Source organism: Perognathus longimembris, chromosome 4, assembly GCF_023159225.1.
Source record: "Perognathus longimembris pacificus isolate PPM17 chromosome 4, ASM2315922v1, whole genome shotgun sequence".
NCBI classification, from domain to species: Eukaryota; Metazoa; Chordata; class Mammalia; order Rodentia; family Heteromyidae; genus Perognathus; species Perognathus longimembris.
The window spans coordinates 9,921,594-9,940,368 of record NC_063164.1 but is presented as its reverse complement, the minus strand read 5'-3'; the positions used below and the strand labels follow the sequence as shown (position 1 = coordinate 9,940,368).

The 18,775-nt window shown below is 39.5% G+C and overlaps 1 protein-coding gene across 2 annotated transcripts in view; it reads left to right on the top strand.

Annotated features, from left to right (window-relative positions):
* Nyap2 (neuronal tyrosine-phosphorylated phosphoinositide-3-kinase adaptor 2) overlaps window positions 1-18,775 on the top strand; it is a 219,730-nt gene that overhangs the window by 172,726 nt on the left and 28,229 nt on the right. For both annotated transcript variants that reach the window (XM_048344648.1, XM_048344647.1), the window contains one exon: window positions 9,228-9,331. In XM_048344648.1, the coding sequence (XP_048200605.1) occupies window positions 9,228-9,331 (104 nt within the window). The remainder of the gene's footprint in view (window positions 1-9,227; window positions 9,332-18,775) is intronic.

Below are 18,775 nucleotides of genomic sequence, written 5' to 3'. Positions count from 1 at the left end.
ATCCCTGATGTTTGTCCAAGGTGTTGTCCTGTGTGTCATGCTTAAGCATGATATTTTCTTTGTTCTGATTCTTGGTAGAATAGTCAGCCAACACCTGTACAAAAAATGATTACTTTAAGAGAATTGTATAAACTTAAAATAGAGTTAGAGTCTTTATAAAGTGGCACTTCACAACTGTAGAACTCATGACCCCTGTTCTGCTAAAAATTATTGAAAACTTCAAAACATTTAATGTGACATAAATCTGAAACTACCCATGCTATCCAAAATTAAGATTATACACATTAAATTGTACCTGCCCACTAATAATAATAATAAATCAATTATATATTGGCACAGATCAGTATACTTTTCAAAGTTGTAACAATTAGTGAGCAATTGAACTTGTCCACTATATTTGGAAACTTTAATGAATAACTAGTTCCATAGAACAAAGACAGATTCTCACATTTGCTTCAAATGCAGGCAATTGCTACATGATGCTATCTATATTTATATTGACATCTATCTTTCTATATATATGAAATCTGAACATATACAGAGAAGTATTAAATGAGCTTTTTTATATAATGGTGTCTCTTCTTTAATATTCTTCAGAAACTCAGTAAATAGTAGTCTGTAAAGGATCATTTCAACCTTAGCTACCTATCACTAATTTCATGATCCTTTGTCATATTAGATCCATTGTTTTTTCCTGAAAAAAATCAAATGTAATTTACACCAGCATGGCTTATGATATTATGCATTTAGGAAAACAGATATATCAGTTCACTGAGTCATGAAGACCTTCTATATCTTGACACATTTCATTGTAAAAACCAATATATCACATTCACTGATACTGTCCACCAGTGAGCGCTTGCAAGAAAAGCCTTAATTGTTAGAAAGCTCACAGGCTCATAGAGACAGAGGTGAGTTTTTCAAAATGTTAACTCTGTCTTAAGGCTATATATATATATATATATATATATATATATATATATATTATATCTATATGTTTGTACATATCGATATATATACAAACATATATTCAATTAGTTCAACTTATCTTATGTATTAATATTAAAATATCAGCAATAAAAATACATATATACATACATACACACATATATGTTAGTTACCTTCCTAGAAGGAATTGATCATAAAGGTTTCGTGTGGGGCCACTGCCCCATGTGCTATGGTTACAGCGGAGTCAGCCATTGAAGACTTGCAGTTTATTGGTCAATGTAGTGTAGAAAAGGCAAACTGCTTCTCATTTAGCCTGTTTAGTGTTTTATGATACAGTTTTGATCCCAAAGAGTCTTAGAGACCCTTGGAACTTCTCTTATAAAATGAAGAGAATAGCCATCATTGGAGAATGGATTGAAATTTCAGTCCTGAGGAATTTGACCATAGAGTCTTAGGTTAATCTCATTCCTAGCCAAGCTTTCCTTAGTGTATTTGTGCATCCAACAGCCACAGGTACAATGTGGTTATGAAAACGGGTCATTCAAGAAGTTTTCACATTAGCAAACCACAAAAATCAATGATATGAGAGGAAATGTTGCCCGCTGGTATGACTAGTTTTGATTGGAATTTATTAGAAGGGAAGAATTTTCACATGAGCAAGCCATATATATAATTTGCCTGTTACTTCCTTCTTATTTTGCAATTCAGTAGCAAAACACACCATACTTTTAACTAGATCAAATGATTATTGCTGTGTGTTTATTTCTAATATCAAGATCTGTCACCTTAGCTTCATTATTGCATTTCTGTTGTCACACAAATTACAATTCCTGCTGTGGTAGTATTCATTCAATGCAAATACAAATCTTCATATAGCTTTTTTGAGTTGTATGTGCTAGTTGCTAGATTTGCTTTATATAGTGATCTTGAAGACCATCAAGGATCATAATTTACTTGTTAAATAGATGAAATATCTTGTTAAGCACAATTATACTTAAATTTGCTTTTAATGTGAAATAAAAATGTTTTGAAAATAAAAGCACATTTTTTTAGACTCAGTTAAAGGGATAGAGAACCTAAGGGTATTTTAGAAATCATCTATTACCATAAAGGAGATTTTCGGTTTTTGAAAACGTGAATGGTACACTGTATTATACAGACATGTGAGAAGCCAGGCGTGCATTGAAGAGTCCCCTCCACAGGAAGCAGTGAGATTTATATTCTCCCCAGAGAAGAATGTGGCCCTTGAAGAATGTTCTCTCCCTTCAGATCAAAGAAGGATAATAATGGAAACTCCCACCCCAGCTCTGTATAATTCTTTATTCTTCATCTATTCAATAGCTTCTCTCATGTTTGATGTCCATCACTGCATCACAAACTACTCTCCCCCTTGCTCTGGACTACAGATCCTCATCAGAATTCCAAGGAGAACAATCCTTTCATTTATTTATTTTTGTGTGCTAGTCCTAAGGCTTGAATTCAAGGCCTGGACACTGTTCCTGGGCTTCTTTGGTTCAAAGCTAGTGCTTTTCCGCTTGAGACACAGCTCCATTTCTGGCTTTTGGGCTGGTTAATTGGAGATTACAAACGTTCCTTTCGGGGCCGGCTTCAAACCACGATCCTCAGATCTCAGCCTCCTGAGTAGCTAGGATTACAGAGGTAAGCCACTGGCTCCCACAGAAGAATTACTCTTCACTCTTTACTTCAAAAATGCTAGTGCCAAAATCCAGCTACTGTAGAGGACTCACTGCTCTATCCAGTTAGAAATTGTGGGGAGACCAGAAGTTCCTCCAGGTATTCTGGGCCTTTGGTGTCATCTCATTTTGTTTTGTAACCCTGAGTGAACCGTGGAGATGGCAGGGGACATGCTGTCCTGACAATGACAAATACCATTGGGCCCCAGTCCCGGAGGGGGGGACTCCCCCCAGGAAGTCACAGAGCTCTCTCCTGCCTTGGGGTTGGGACCTGGGACAGCAGGTGTCTCTCATGGCCGCCGACCCTCATCTGCAAGTGTCACGTGGGTCTCCCTCCAGCTGCTGCTGTTGCCACCCACCCCTGCTGCTTCTGATTTCCTTTGTGTTACCAACTCAGCTCCTCCGCTAATGGGAGGAATAAAAAAATAATCATAATGATAAAAAGAGCATTTGAGGGAAGACTGTTGAAACATCAGAGAGCAACCCAAGAGGAGGGCTCCCAGCTGCTCCCAGCGGAACAATCTACTTATAAAGCCAGACACAGGGTGTGGCAAAGATGCCTCCTGCAAACCAAAGCTCTTATAAAAATGATGGATTGTGTTGCGGCAGCCACGGGCTTTCTGCTGGTCCAGGGGAAGTGCTCCTCTGTCTGGCCACAGGGACCATGGCTGCCAGGTCATCTGGAGTTCACCCAGGCTTTGATGACAGAGCTCTGGTGCAAAGGTGCTTGCTGAAGCGGTGCCTTCAGGAGCCAGAGTTGTGCTTCTGCAGCAAGCTGTGGTTTGCACCCGGCTTCCACCAGGGGACCCGCGTAGTGTTCAGAGCCACTGATGCTGGCGTGGTGGTTAGATGGCTGGCTGGCTCATGCTCCTTCATTCAAGGCAGACAGTGTTCCAAGCAAGGCTGACTGGCATTTGTCCACCAGGGAGTTCAATCTTCCCATCCTCAACATCTCAGCACATTGAAAGAAAGACAAAGTAAGCATAAAGAGAGATGTCTGCTGGATGCTGGGTGGCTGGCGCCTGTAATTCTAGCTACTCAGGGGGCTGAGATCTGAGGATCACAGTTCAAAGACAGCCTGGGCAGGAAAGTCTATGAGACTCATATCTCCAATTAGCTATGGAAAAGAAGTCTGAAGTGGACCTATGGCTCAGGGGGTAGAGCTTTAGCCCTGAGTTCAAGGTCGAGAACTGGCATACCAGAGATGAGGACGGAGGGGCATGTATAATAAAAGCTTACAAGATCTAAACTGCTGTCTAAAAATCCCGGGAAGCAATGGGCCCCACCATCGGCTTCATTAGGATTTCAGTTCATAGCTGCAGGAGAGGAAGTCATTCAAAGCCTTACTACTCCTCAGAGCAAACTTCAGTGGGAGGGACGGAAACTGCTTCTTCCAGATGTTTCTGCTCTGGGATAGGTCTGTTTCCTGATGACTTTTTTTTTCTCCCTTTTATTCCTTTCTCAATAGTCACAAGATGATCAATGTTTATCGGATCTGATTGATCACTTTTGCACTATACTCACCATAACACTATCATCTACTCAAAATTCTATAAAAATATTTAATAGTAAGAGAGAAATTACTACACTAACACCAATGAAAATTTAAAAATTAATATATGTACTGATCAGGCAAACTTAATTGTTCAGTTTATGATTTGACTAATGCCACTGTAATTGAGAATACTTTCTAGACTAGATTGTCAACACTTCAAGAATTCCTGAATACAGGACTGGGTACGGTGGTTCATGTCTGTAATCCTAGCTATGGAGGAGCTGACACAGAAGGCTTATGAGTTTAAGCTCATCCTGAGCTATATTGAGAGAGATCTTGTACCAATAAAACTGAGGAGAAAAATTAAAAGACTATCTCTGTGTGCTTCATTACTATACAGAAATCATAGCTGATAATGAATTAATGGAATTACTCATAGTTCAATGATTTCCAAGCAAAAAGGTTTTAAAAAATGTTTCAATATCTATAAAGCAAAGAAAGAAATAAACTATTTAGTATACTGTATGAGCATATCTTAAATGTTTGTTATTGCATATATATATATATATGTAGTGAAAAGATTTTATTTCCCTTTCTTTGTTTCTTACAGGGCGTTTGTCTCAAACTGTGGTTACAATATTTTATTGATATGAATAAATGACTACCTAGGAGTTACAATCCTTATGATAGATAGGACATTGGCTTGAGTCGTGACAAGACATGAAGTCTGAACTTAAGTTCAGTTTTTTGTTGTTGTTTAAATTTCAGAGGTTTCTTAAGATTTGTTCAGAAAGAACACTTAAAGGGAAGGGTTAGGGATGAAACACTTCTAAAAGGCACACAGATCTGTCAGATAAAATCAGGTTCTCATTCTCTAACTTCTTTCTTGACCTAGATGCTAGCTCAGCAAATGCAAAAAGAATTTCTTATTGGAAATCTGTGATTACAAAGTTTTGAAATAAAATTTTGACTCCCTGACTACAGTTACATTGTGCAAAACTAAGCTCTGTTTTCTAATCAGGTACAAATTTATCTTAACTAACGTGTGTATTATAGTGAAAAATGCCTTCCACCAGATTAAAGTTTGCAATATGTATACTTTGATACACTGGGAAGAATGGGCCACTCTTGTCTCCATGTAGTCCTGAATCAATATTTAGATACAGTTATCAGCATGACTGATCTAGAGGAACATTCTCTACCTTTGAAAATACAGTAAAGACTACGTGCTACATTGCAAAAACAAATGGATGGAGAAAAGCTAGGCCTACCCCAATTTTGACCGATTTATTTCTGTGATGTTAGATGAAAGCGGGTTGTTTTAGTTTTGGTGAAAATGTAATGATCTCTTAAGACTGTGCAGATGCGCTAAGGAAAAATAGTCATTGATGTCCTTTCCAAAAGCAAAGAGAAACCAGTAGAGGAGCAGCAAACGTGGAGATTATCTTGTAACAATACCAGGAGCATAAACCCCAAAAGACATTCACTAAAATCACTTAAGTAGAGATGAGAAATGATGATCTTAAAAAATAAATATCATAAACAAAGCACTGAATTGTTACAGCCATTAAAAAGAGAAAGAACTCATAAGTAAATATGGTTCAATGAATACACAATTAATAAAAAGAATGATTAGTTATGAATCTAGAAACAACTCATGAAAATGACTAATCCTAGGATTCAAAATGAGTGTTTTTCCCTCTCTCTTTCCCTCCATCCCATCCTCCTTGTCTTTTTCTCTATCTCCCTTCCTTCCTTTATTTCTTTTGCCTTCCTTCCTCTCTGTCTCCATTTCTCTGTCAGTTTCCATATCTATTACATTGCTCTTTCTTTTTCTTTTAATTTAAAATTTTTTATTGTCAAACTGAATTACAGAGTGGTTACAGTTTCATACATTAGGCATTGAATACATTTCTTGTACTGTTTGTTACCTCCTCCCTCCTCCTACCTTCCCCCTCCCCCTTTCCCTCCCCCCTGCCCCCCCACATGAGTTGTTCAGTTTATTTACACCCAACAGTTTGGCAAGTATTGTTTTTGTAGTCGTTTGTCTTTTGAATACACGGTTTCCAATGTACTCAGATAAGATACAGAGATAGTGCAGGTACAACCACAGGAAGGGGATACAAGAGGATCATCAATAATAGAAGCTAGGGTTACACATAGCACGTTGAATGTAGTTACAACAGTGATATAACAATCGTTTCCATAACATGGAGTTCATTTCACTTAGCATCACATACCTGAGATCTTCAGTGCAGAATCTTCTACTTCTACAATGGTATTGATAGTGTTCAAAAGAAAATGCTTTCCGGTATATAGGAAGAGCAGGTGCTTTATAGTTTCATAATCACCTCTTGATGAAATAGATTATTCTTGGGAAAAGAAAGCTTTACCCTGTATTTTTTTCTAGACACTCTCAGGAATAGATAGATTCTTGACTCACTATTGTTTTTGGCCCTCCACAATCCTAGTCGAATTTTATATTAAAATTCAAGGTGTCAATTTATGTGTCCAATGCTATGGTTCTAAATCTCACTGTTCAAGTCTGAGAGAGAACTACATTGCTGAGCTAGGAAGTTAAACTTCGATGTTACAAGTCTAAAGAATCATCAGGGTGTTTACTCATCTTTTCTTAAGATTTATTATGGAACTGGGAATATGGCTTAGTGGTAAAATGCTTGCCTTGTATACATGAAGCCCTGGGTTTGATTCCTCAGCACCACATATATAGAAAAAGCCAGAAATGGCGCTGTGGCTCAAGTGGTAGAGTGCTAGCCTTGAGCAAAAAGAAGCCAGGGACAGTGCTCAGGCCCTGAGTTCAAGCAGGACTGGCCAAAAACAAAGCACAAACAAGATTTATTGCCTTTCCCCCTAAAATCCTTTTGGCCAAAGAGATGCATCTACATTAGGATTTGTATCATCATCAACTTGGTCACTCAGACACCACAATAACTTCTAAGTGCATTTGAGTTATAATTCATTTGACAATGCTAGAGTTCAAAAGGAAAAGTCTCACAATTAAAAAAAATAATGTCCCTTCTCTATGACACTGCCAAGCATAAATGTTATTCTGTGTGTGTGTGTGCAAGGGCATATAGACATTCATATGTACATATATGAACTTAATATATCTATGAGAACAATCTAGGTCTATAGAGTCAGAACTTGTCTGTATGAATGTACTAGGATGGAACTTTCAGGCTTTTAGTAATGGGACAGGAGAGCTAGTCCATGGGGGTATTTAGCTGGTGGTTTGTATGACAAGGCTGTTGCACAAGCCTAGACATTATCTAGACTGGTATCCAGGAGGGCAACACAAGCTCCCCAAGTCAGATGACATTTTGAGTTTCTTTGGCTTTCACTGAGGCTCAATCTGCACATCTGAGATATCCCTATCTATATTTGAAAGATGATGATTAAGTCAGAGTCTCCCTGGAAAACCCAGCAAGGGAAATTAATCCTTATGCACATTATGCCACATCAAAGGCCTGAGAGTTTGCCTGGTAACCTCTTTTCATCAGATAAAAACTTCAGCATAAATTTGATAAAAGCCTTACAGTAAATAAACATGCTGTGGCATCTTTTGATAAGCAAACCTACTGGACAGGCTCCCACCTTGTGAATAAAGGCACGGATCCAGTGATAGAACCTATGGCAATACTGGCTCATCCTGAAGACTGCACCAAGATTCCAGAGAATACTGTACTTGCTACTGGATAGAATGTGAGATGACCCCTTAGGCCTGCGTGTATTTCTTTCTCCTGGCGAACAAGGTTAACAGATAAAAGCTATCTTTAATCTGTGTCATTACATCATACATAAACAGCCTTAGAGAGAATCCAGTGGCATTTTCAGGAATGGGTAGGCAGATTGTTGCATCACTTTTACAAAAGTGAGTGTTGTCTAAAATGAGGGCTCTCCTTCAGAAGGTGAGCCAGAACTTTAATCTGGGCCTAATAACAGATGAAGGTGTTACTGGATTGCCTTCATTTGTAGAAGTTGTGTGACCTATACCAGGCGATTGTGAACGATTTTAGTGAAAGAAAAGCTTATAATTTCACCACTTAGCATGTGGTCTCTATCAGGAAAAGAAAATGTTCAAAGACCCAGAACGTTGTGTAAGCACTGCTCACAGGCTAAGGCAGTGTTGAAGAGAGAAAGTGGACATCAAGATCATGATAGAGGTGCACCCTGAATGACATCTTAGTACACAAGGAAGGTTCGGTGTGTTAAAGGTTGATCAGGAGAACAACTTGGGGTGATGGAAAGATCCAGCCCGGTATAGATTCTGAGAGCAGAGATTTGCTTATCTACCTGTGGGAGATAAAAAGACCTAACCCAAGCATGAAGTTAGATATGAAACAACTGGAAATCACTTTTTGGTTGGTTTTAAGCAGAGAGAATATAAGAGAACATCAAGAAGGTTTCTGAAAGGTCTCAAAAATATTTACCATATTTAAGTAAATTAGATATACACTAAAACATGTTACATTGAAAGCATGATGGGTACAGTCAGGAAAGGAAGAAAAAAGAAGGAAGGAAGGAAGGAAGGAAGGCAGGAAGGGAGGGAGGGAGGGAGGGAGGAAGGAAGGAAGGAAGGAAGGAAGGAAGGAAGGAAGGGAAGGAGGGAGGGAGGGAAGAGAAAGAGAGGTAAAGAGAGAGAGGGAAGGAGAGAGAGAGGGAGGGAGAAAGAAAGAGGGAAGGAAGGAAGGAACTTGAAGAAGCTTAGATAAGACAGTTTAGGATGTAGGAATCGATGGACCAGAAAAGAAAAGAAAATACCAAACTAATCTGTCTTTTTGCCCTAATGGATTGTGATTGTCCCAGTAATCAAAGCATAGAAATGAACCCCTAATTGGGTAAAATGACCAGGGTATTTGTTCTATATTCCCCAGAAGCTACATTGTGCATAAAGACCTTTTAAAGTCAATTGTTACGAACATGTTTAATTCCTAGTAAATTATTTGCCAGCATGAGAAACATTTTGCATGTTCCCAGAAGGTGTCGCAGAACAAAAATGGAGCCCCAAAGCCATTGCCTTCCTGTTGATGTTGCTCAGCAAATGCTTTGTCTCCCTGCCTTGTCCACAGAACCTAAAGTCAGCTGCAAACTAGGCCGATCTGCTTCTACATCAGGTGTGCCTCCTCCGTCGGTGACTCCTCTCAGGCAAGCCAGTGACCTGCAACAGAGCCAGGTACCATCATCGTTAGCCAGTCGTGATTGACCTGCTGCGATGCAACATGCCAAACGCTTCCCACCTGTGTCTGTCATGTGTTGCTGTAGACAATGTTTGCATTTGCTTTTCTTTCGCTCCGTGTGTATGGGTTGGGGGGGTGAGTTCTGGCAGTCTGTGTTTCCATCCCCCCAAACGAATGTCTTTCCTTCTTGTGATTGGCAAAACTTCCGTTGCTGTTTGTTACCGAATTGTTTGTGTCTGGTTTCCATCATTCTGTAATATAAATGTAGCGATGAATTCTCTGTATTGGCATAGTGGTTGTTTGGGAAAAAAAATTCTTTCTCTCTTCCATGTTTTGTGTATTTTTATACTGTCTCTAAAAATTTATCAACATTTGATAAATTTGTCTACTATGTTTTATGTAAATTTCTTTTTAAATGTTTTGTCCATAATTCTTGCAAAGATGTTGTCAATGAATTTGTACATAACTTTTAGCTCTTCTTCCATGATACTGTAATATTTCTGGCAGTTTATTTTTATTTATCTTGGAGCATGATTGTAAGACACTGTGAATATTGATGCCCTTATAAATATTCATATACCAACTCATTTGGATTGAATGAGGCAGCTAGTATTTCTTTTTTCTTAGGCCATAGAGACAAATTACCTGACCAGATAACCTAGATATTTACCAAAAGCTGTAGGTTAAAATAAGGCAATCTTTAAATAAATGATTTTTCTCTCTATACCAACAATATCAGAAATGTTCTCAGATAGGGAATGTGAGTGTTCATGCATGGGAAATGGGATCTCTATTAACACTTGGAGAAAAGATACAAAAAATAAAGGCAAAACTAAAATATAATTTAATTCTTTACAGTATAGTATGTTATGCCAATATCCGTTTGAGTACAAGGTCATGAATGTGGAATTTAGTATGGAGAAAATCACTATATGTAAACACCCTATCTGTAACTCACCCAATGGCTTGTCAATACATTGACTTCATTTTTGAGGTTTAATTGTTGTTGCTATTAAGTATTATGGGTGTTTAATAAGATAATGTCATTCTAGAGTGATTTCTCTGTACTTCCTGGCTTTAATCTTTATATTCAAGAAACTCCTCTGAAACAGTAAATTATGAAACTAATGATGATATCTCCCTGTGAACTGCCTATTACTGATTAGCAAATTACATATTCATCAATTATTTTAAATGTCAGGCTATTTTTAAAACATAACTAAGTAAGATAATTGCATTTTTTAAATAATGAGGGACATTGTTCTGGGTAGTTCTACCTGGCTTAAATATGCAGTGTTTGATTTATGAATAAATGAGGTATGTACACACACAATCATTTCTTTCAAGGGCATCTCAACTGTTTTTAGGATTTCTTATATCCTAATTTAAACAGGAATGGCCTTTATAACTAATAAAGGCCATCTTAAACACTTTGGGATATGAAATTATAGGGATAGTAGGACAAAAATAAATAATAAGTCACTCTTACTGAAATAAACCACCATCCTAGCTAATTGAAGCAATTCCAAAAAATCATATTAATAAGTATGTTTGTTGAAAACATTGGGTAGCACTAATTGCCATTGACACACATCTACCTTAGAACTGCTGCTGAGAACTGAAGGCTTGCAGTTCAAAGCTCTCCTGGGGTAAAAAGTCCTGGAGATGCCATTTCCAAAATAACCAGAAAAGACTGCACTGGAGGAATGGTTCAAATGTCAGAGCACCCACCAAACAAATGTAAAACCCTGAATTCAGACCTTGGTACCCACAAAATCAGGTGATTCAGAAAGGAAAGATTTTTTTCCTTGTTGTTACTTGTCAGAAGAGTATATTAACACTGTGTGGTTTTTATGCCCATTACATTCCTCTCAGTATCTCAGAAATGGTTTAAGATTTTTTCCTAATGAACTTTATGCCTGTTTTTCCTAAGATCTTTCAGCTGTTGGTGAAAGCAGAGATCCAGTGCAAACTTCTAGATTAGAGACCATAGACCATATCATATACACTTTCTGCCTTCTTTGCTAGCGTTAAGGGGTGGTCTTCTCCAAAAGATGGCAATATGCAAACAGACAAAATAAACGAAACCTCTCACACATTTGTATATGGTGAATTGCCTTACCTATGGATAGAAATTCTGGGTCAGAGCCAGATCACAGATTGGATGTGTGTGACAGAGACTGTTGAGCACATTGGCCTTCTAGACTTTGCCTCTGCAGGTTAGGACGAGTTGTGGAGCATGCTTTATTCCTGTGCCCTGGAGGTGAAGGGGTGAGGGTGACCAGGATGGGTTTTACTCTAAATGCTGCTGACTAAGCACACAAGCAGAGAAGAGAGCTTCACGAGGAGTCCTGGTATCCATGACTCCTGATCACGCTGGCTCTTTAATTTACCATCTAGTGCTTGGGAAATGCAAGCTGATGCACATGTTAACCGTTAAATAGAAGAGTGAACACTCAAACGCCAACCAGGATGGGGAATGTGTAGCCTTATCAGATATTGATCTCAACCTGCTACGCTGCTGACTTGTAAAGCAATTTCTCCAACGCTCAGATTCCCAAGAGTAGGAAATAGGAAATAGGAACTAGGAACTAGGAAATAGATTCTAGAACATCACTGGAAATAGATGGGATCTGTTTCAAACAGGACCCACCACTGATCTCTGGAACAATTTCTGGAGCACTCCTCCATTGAGGAATCTGGCCTTCTTTTAGAAGGCTTTGTCCTTTCCAGCAGCACTATGGGGACATTGTACCACCTGCAAGAGGACTCATGATATAGTCTTGTCCACAGCCTCTCTCTCTGTTTTCTCAGCTCCTAGTGAGTCCCTCTCTGTATTGTGCTATAGGCTGAGCTCTCTGAGAAGTGATACAGGCGGAGGTAGCTAGAAGGCCTAGACATTGCTTAAGCAGAGAGGATGCTAAAGCTGCCTGCCCCGTCCAGGGAGCCAAGAACGAATAGTCACTAACCATCCTCAGGCATGCTGAGGCCAGTATTGATAGCCTGCCAGCGCTATTTGTGTCAGGAAAGCAAAAGTCAAGATAATGTTTGGATTTGCTTCAGGTAACTCACATCCTACAGGGCTAAGCTCTGTTCAGATCTGTCCTGTTCTCTGACTGGAACTTCACAGTGTGGAAACTATGGGCAGAGACTAGAATCTTTAAACACACAGGTTTGATCCCACAACTCCTATTATTCCATGAAATGCCAACATAAAGGTTAAGCTTAACCTTTTCTTAATTTACACTGGAGTAAAGTTGATGACCCACAAGGGATATTTTCCCCCTGGAAATTCATAGCTGAGCAATCACAGGCTTCAACTTTTTTCACAAGTACAAACCCTTCTGTGCCTGCCTTAATTTCTTAGTCATAGAACTGAGTCTCCATTAAAGGCACATGGCACTTCCCCTTTGTTCTGTCTAGGCTAGAGGAGAGAGAGGATAGTAGGTGGAAGGCAGAGCTGTGGGTGCTTTGGGAACAATGGGTGGGGTCTATGCCCATCCCCTCTCTGCCTGAGCCTTGGATTGCTCTTCAGTGGATGGAACAACTCGAGTCCTGCTAGGGCCAGTGACAGAGTCGCAACTGATGTCCAGGCAAAACAAAGCTAGGCTTCTTCGTCCAAGACTGGAGCAGCTGGGAAGGAGAGGTGTGGCTCAAATGGTAGAGCACCAGGCTTGACCACATTAGTCAAGCAAGAACATGCAGCCCTGGGTTCAAGCCCCAGTACAGGCACCAAGAAATAAAAAAAAGAGAGAGAGGGAGAGCAGGATGTGTATACAGGCAGAGAAGCTTGTCTTAGAAAAGGATTCCCAGGAAATACCTAGTTGAGCTAGTTTTCCTTGGAAAGAAGGAGATGAAAGCAACAAACAACATACCCCGCTATTCATGTACACACACACACACACACACACACACACACATACACACAGAGTCTCACACACCTTCACTCACTCATGAATACACGCACTTCATAAATAGCTCAAGTGTTTCATGGGAACCTTCCATGATTATTCTTCCGTTAATCTCGGATCATCTCTGATCACCTTTGATTCGAGATTGGGTCAGCAAAGCCTGCGAGCCATTTCCAACTCTCACAGTCTTCAGTCTCCTCAGAAATCCCCACACAAGGCCTGGACTTTCTGAGTCCCCCTTTCTTGTTCTGTTGCCCTCGGATGTCATGATACCAGAGTCCTCACCCCACAGGACAGAACTTGTCAGTCAGGCCCTTCGGAATCCTTCAACTCTGTCATTCAGGGTAAGCACAGGTCCTCTCAAGGTGTCCCCTCGGGATTCCTTATCAAATATTGTTTGTGACAGCAGCCCTCTGGTCTCTCCCTCAAGCGCTGCACATCCAGCTTTTGGACGATGATCTGTGTGCATCTGAAACACAAACACCCCCATTCCCAAGTGCTCTGGGGCACAGAGGTTGTGTTTCCCAGGGGCTCCCGGGTTCAGGGTGCACCGGCACTCAGCCAGCAGTTGTGGATACTGAAAAAAAACAGGAAATCATGCTATAGGTTCTCTGCATAGCTTGCTGTGAATTTAGCGTGTTTCTGCACACGTCAAAATTGTTTTCTTAACCATAGTGCTTTGTTTTAAAGAAACATAAGCCCTCTGAACAGGCATTGGAAGTCAATATAGCAGAAGCTCAAAGACGTTCTTCCAGTGTCTAGCACAGTGTGATGTTCTCATTAACCATTTATTGACACAATAGCTCCCTCCATACATGTCTTTCTCCTTGTAGGCTAAATCTGATTTTCTCCCTGTTCTTCTGTCCTGAATGCCTTCAGATCCGGGGGCTGTGTAGACTTGACCCAAAGCCCTGGCAGCACGTTCCCATAAAACCTTGAGGAGATTCCCCACTGCTTTCTCAGCGTGTCTGATGTCTGGGCTCCATTGAACATCCTTGATAATCAGGATATTGGAACATAAAATATATATGTAAATCTTCGAGAGCAGAAAAGGAAGCTAAAAACAATGGAAAATCAAATGGATGGATATTTTGGACTATAAAATGAGGAAAGTTAGAAGTGGAGCTGTGGCTCATGTGGTAGAGCTCTAGCTCAAAAGCTCAGGAACAGCACCCAGGCCATATATGTTCAATCCATAGAAGAATGGGTACAACAGAAAACAAAAAAAAATTAGAAAATGGGGGAGAAATCTAATTTATCCTCTCAGGGCTTATGTGAACTCTGCTAATATGAGCTTGTTGACTGTGAACATATTCAGTCGACCCCTCAATCCAACTGGTAGAAAGAGGAAAAAAAAGAGTAATATTGGACATTTATGTATGCTCCTGTCAACTTTGTTAGAATGTTTAAACTGCTCTGAAAAGAAAAGATAAATTCACAACACAAAAGCCAAAGGCAGAGAAAGGTCAGCCACATTTCCTCTTTAGAATTCCCAGGGTGCCAGCAATGGCCTAGATGTGACTTGTTTGACTAAAGTTCTTCAGCTTTTATTTCAGGCCCAAGTCTCACAGACCTAAGGCATCTCTAGTACAAGCATCAGTCAGAACATTTACAAGTGCTTCCTAGTCAGAAAACAAACTAAGTTTTGTGTGGGGAAGGGGAGGACTACTGAACAGAAGGTTGGGGAGCACAAGTTACCCTGACTCGATTTGACCCAGGGGACTCTGTTATTCTCTCCTCAAATGTTGAATAAACCTTTTTTAAACTGTCATGGGCCAACTTGTCCTAACAGCTAACTTGAATACATGCTCATAGTTACATTACTCTGAGGAAGTAGAGGAACAGCAGACTTAGAGCTGTGGTCTACCGACCCAAGCTAAGCCCACATCATTAATAATACACAGGGCGTGCAGTTCATTTTACAAATGAATTCTGTACTTGGTTCCATGTATAGAAAAGCCCAAAAAGGGTACATAGAAGACCCTCTAAGTTCACAAAGTCACCATGAAATTGGAGGAATGTTTAGCTACATTAACTTTAAGTCAGAAAATAAAAGGTTATGCTGAGATGAATACAGAAACATTCATTACGTTAGTGTGTGTGTGTGTGTGTGTGTGTGTGTGTGTGTGTGTCCTGTTTGAGCTCAGGGTCTGGGCACGATTCCTAAGCTTTTTGAGGAAAATTGTTTTTGCTTCAAACTAGCACTCTACCACTTGAGCCACATCTCCTATTCTGTCTTTTTGGTGTTTTTCAATTGGAGATAAGTGTCTTACAGATCCAGGATGGCTTTGAACTGTGATTCTCAGATCTCAGCTTCCTGAGTAACTAGGACTATAGGCATGAGCCACTGGTGCCTGGCTTATTAAATATTATTGAAGATTAGATCTAACTCCCAGATAAAATAAAGAATAAATGCACATTATAAATAAGAATTCCAGTAACTAGATTGTCACACGCTTTGCTTTGGCTACTCAAGTAGGAAAAGCCATTGTAAGCTGTTAATTCACAATCCTGCCAGATTGGTTTATCCAACTATGAGGTTTGAAATTTTTGGTGGGGCTCTTTATCCACTTTAATTAATGTCGTTTTTAAAGAAGGCCAAAAATTTGATATTGCCTTTAAGCAACAGTTGAATGTAGTAAATGAAATGTTAGGGTTGGTTGATTTCTATAAGGAATTCAGGAGGCAATAATTTTGATAATGCTTACAAACAACTGGCATATGGTTTGAGGACACTTGATATGTTGTTTATCCATTGTATGTTTATTAGATTCTGTATCCGTTTTTTGTGCCAGTATTAGGGCTTGAATTCAGATCAAAAGAACTTTCCCATAACTTTCTCACACAAGGTTGATATTTTGCCACTTGAGACACATCTTCATTTTGGACTTATTTCTGGGGCTGACTTCAAAGCTTGATCCTCAGGTCTCGGCCACCTGAGTAGTTAGAATTACAGGTGTGAGCCACAAATGTGTGATTGAAAGTCTGTACACGTCAAACAATTGAATGTTTGGACATCACCTGGTGTCTAGTGGTCCCAGGTCTAGCCTCTCAGGAACTTATTTCAGCCTCCAATAATCTGAACAGCTATTGTCTTGGAATACAAAAGAATAAACAAGAGAGTGTTCCCTAGGAATTGTTGAACCAACTGACAAATAGGGGTTCTGCCAGTGTCTGCCACCAACACTGTTCCCCTTCATGCTTATTTGTCTTCTTTACATCATTAGCCTAAGAGGCCAAGGTTCTCAGGGAAACCCACCATGACTCACTAACTAGGGCTATGTAAGGAAGCTGTGGTATGCACTCAGCATTCTGTAATGCATGACAAGGAAGAACATCGTTCAGTTCAAGATTCTTAGGTGTGGTTTGGACAGTGATAATCAGAGCCACTAATTGTCTTCTCTGATGTGCTAGTTCATATACAGGGGTTCACACAAGTATTTGAGGATCGCACCTCCTTCATTATATATTGGATCAAATTATCCACATTCCCGCAACCCCCCCCCCCAACACCTGAGGACCTAAAGAGGGTTGTGGTCCTAGCCCATATTTTGTGCTTACAAGATGCCAGTGTTTATAACCTAAACTGCTCAGCTGGATAAAAACCTGACATTTAGAGAAGGCCAAAGTTTATCTTAAAACCTAATTCCAAAAATTAGTGACCTTAAATTTTTTTCTTATCTGTAAAATTTCAGGGAGTGACGGGATATTATTTGCCTGGCATTATAGATCTCAGGGACTAATGAGACACTCTGTGTGTGTGTGTGTGTGTGTGTGTGTGTGTGTGTGTGTGTGTGTAAAGATCTCATCATACACAATTTGCTGAAAAAAAAATTCATTGCTTCACCTTTCCTTTATAGACTTTTCTCCTAAAAAGTCCAAGTTTTGAACATCTTAGAAAATTCCAAGGAGACAAATTCTAGTTTGTGATGTTTTGAGAAAGACAGGCTAAGAGGGGGTAATTTTGTCTCCTGTGGTATAACCAACCTTGTAGAGAATTGATAGTTTATAATAAAAGGAAAAAAAGACAGATTTGTGATTAGTTTTATGACTGATTTTAAATTCTCTTAAGACAATGTATTTCTGTATTGCCTATTCTGAGAAAGAGAGAGACAGACACACACACAGAGAGAGACAGAGAGAGAGAGAGAGAGAGAGAGAGAGAGAGAGAGAAGACGGGCTTTTCTCACACTGAAATTGGTGTATCACTGCCTCCGATTTTGTCTATTATTTCTTCTCTGTCAAATGAGAAATCAGATACTTAGCATTTTTACCATATGAAAAGGATTACCTGTCTGGTTGCATCTTTACCTTTCTTACCTTGTAAGTCCCATGTGTATTTTCTTTCAAAGAAAGGAGAAACCAACTACATGTATCACCTTAGACATTCCGGCACATCTGACCCTAATGCCCTGACTCTTCTATCTGAATTGAAGTGTGCATACATGCAATGGAACGTTGTCTATGAAGGGGAGGGAGCTATCGTCTGTAGTATTCAGAACAAAAGAAGCAAAGATGCAGAGATGCAGGACATTTTTTTTCTGCCAACATCAGCATTTACTTACAGATTCCCCAGGTGTCATTTAAAATGTCTTGTTTTCTTATCCACAAGCATGCACATTATACATATGTGCCGATTTAACTGTCAAAATGAATGTGAGACTCCCGAAGGGCTGGACCAATTCAGCTTGGAAAGAAAATGAGTACATGGCGCCCCCTAGCACATGAACTTCAGATTGCAATTCTGTAGAGGGCTTTCAGAATTAATAAAAAACTAGTTTATTTTATGACAGAGAAAATGCGTAGCTTACCTCCCCTTTAAATATATCTTTCTAATGTTTCTGGGAGCAGAAATAGTGAATTCCACACAGTGATCTCTGAGTTGTATTTATGAATAATTCTAAGTGTGTTCATTAGGATTTATGGCATCTTCCACGTGTTCTGAATAACTTCTTTAACCTCAGTCCCCAGGAAAGATAATTATTCTTCTTTTCCATAAAAATAAAAAGAGAAGAAACAGGTTAATTGGCTCAAGGAATAATCCTTTCTTGATTTTTTTGTTGTTGTGCTTTCCCTTAATATCTTTAAAACATAGAGATAATGTTTCCTTCTGGAAACAAGCCATCTTTCTAACTCATGGGTGAAAAGTTCCAGGTAGACTGCGTGGAAGAGCTTGCACTGCGTGAATATTAGCTCACAGCTACATGACATGTCCCTCAGAATAACAAAGTCTTCCAAATGATGTGTGCCTTATTAAGGAAACATTAGAGATCTTAGTTTTTCTTCCTAGTCTGTGTGCTAAACAACATTGTGTGTGTGTGTGTGTGTGTGTGTGTGTGTGTGTGTGTGTGTGTGTTCGTGTGCTGACAGCAAACATCATGCTTCAGGTTTGAAGCATTTCCCACATAAAATAAACTACCAATATGCTATAGATGGACACTTGGCATAGGTGTCAGAAGGCTGTCGTATATATGTCATATATGTAACACCTGCCACAGTGTCAGTATGTTGAATTATCATATCCATGTC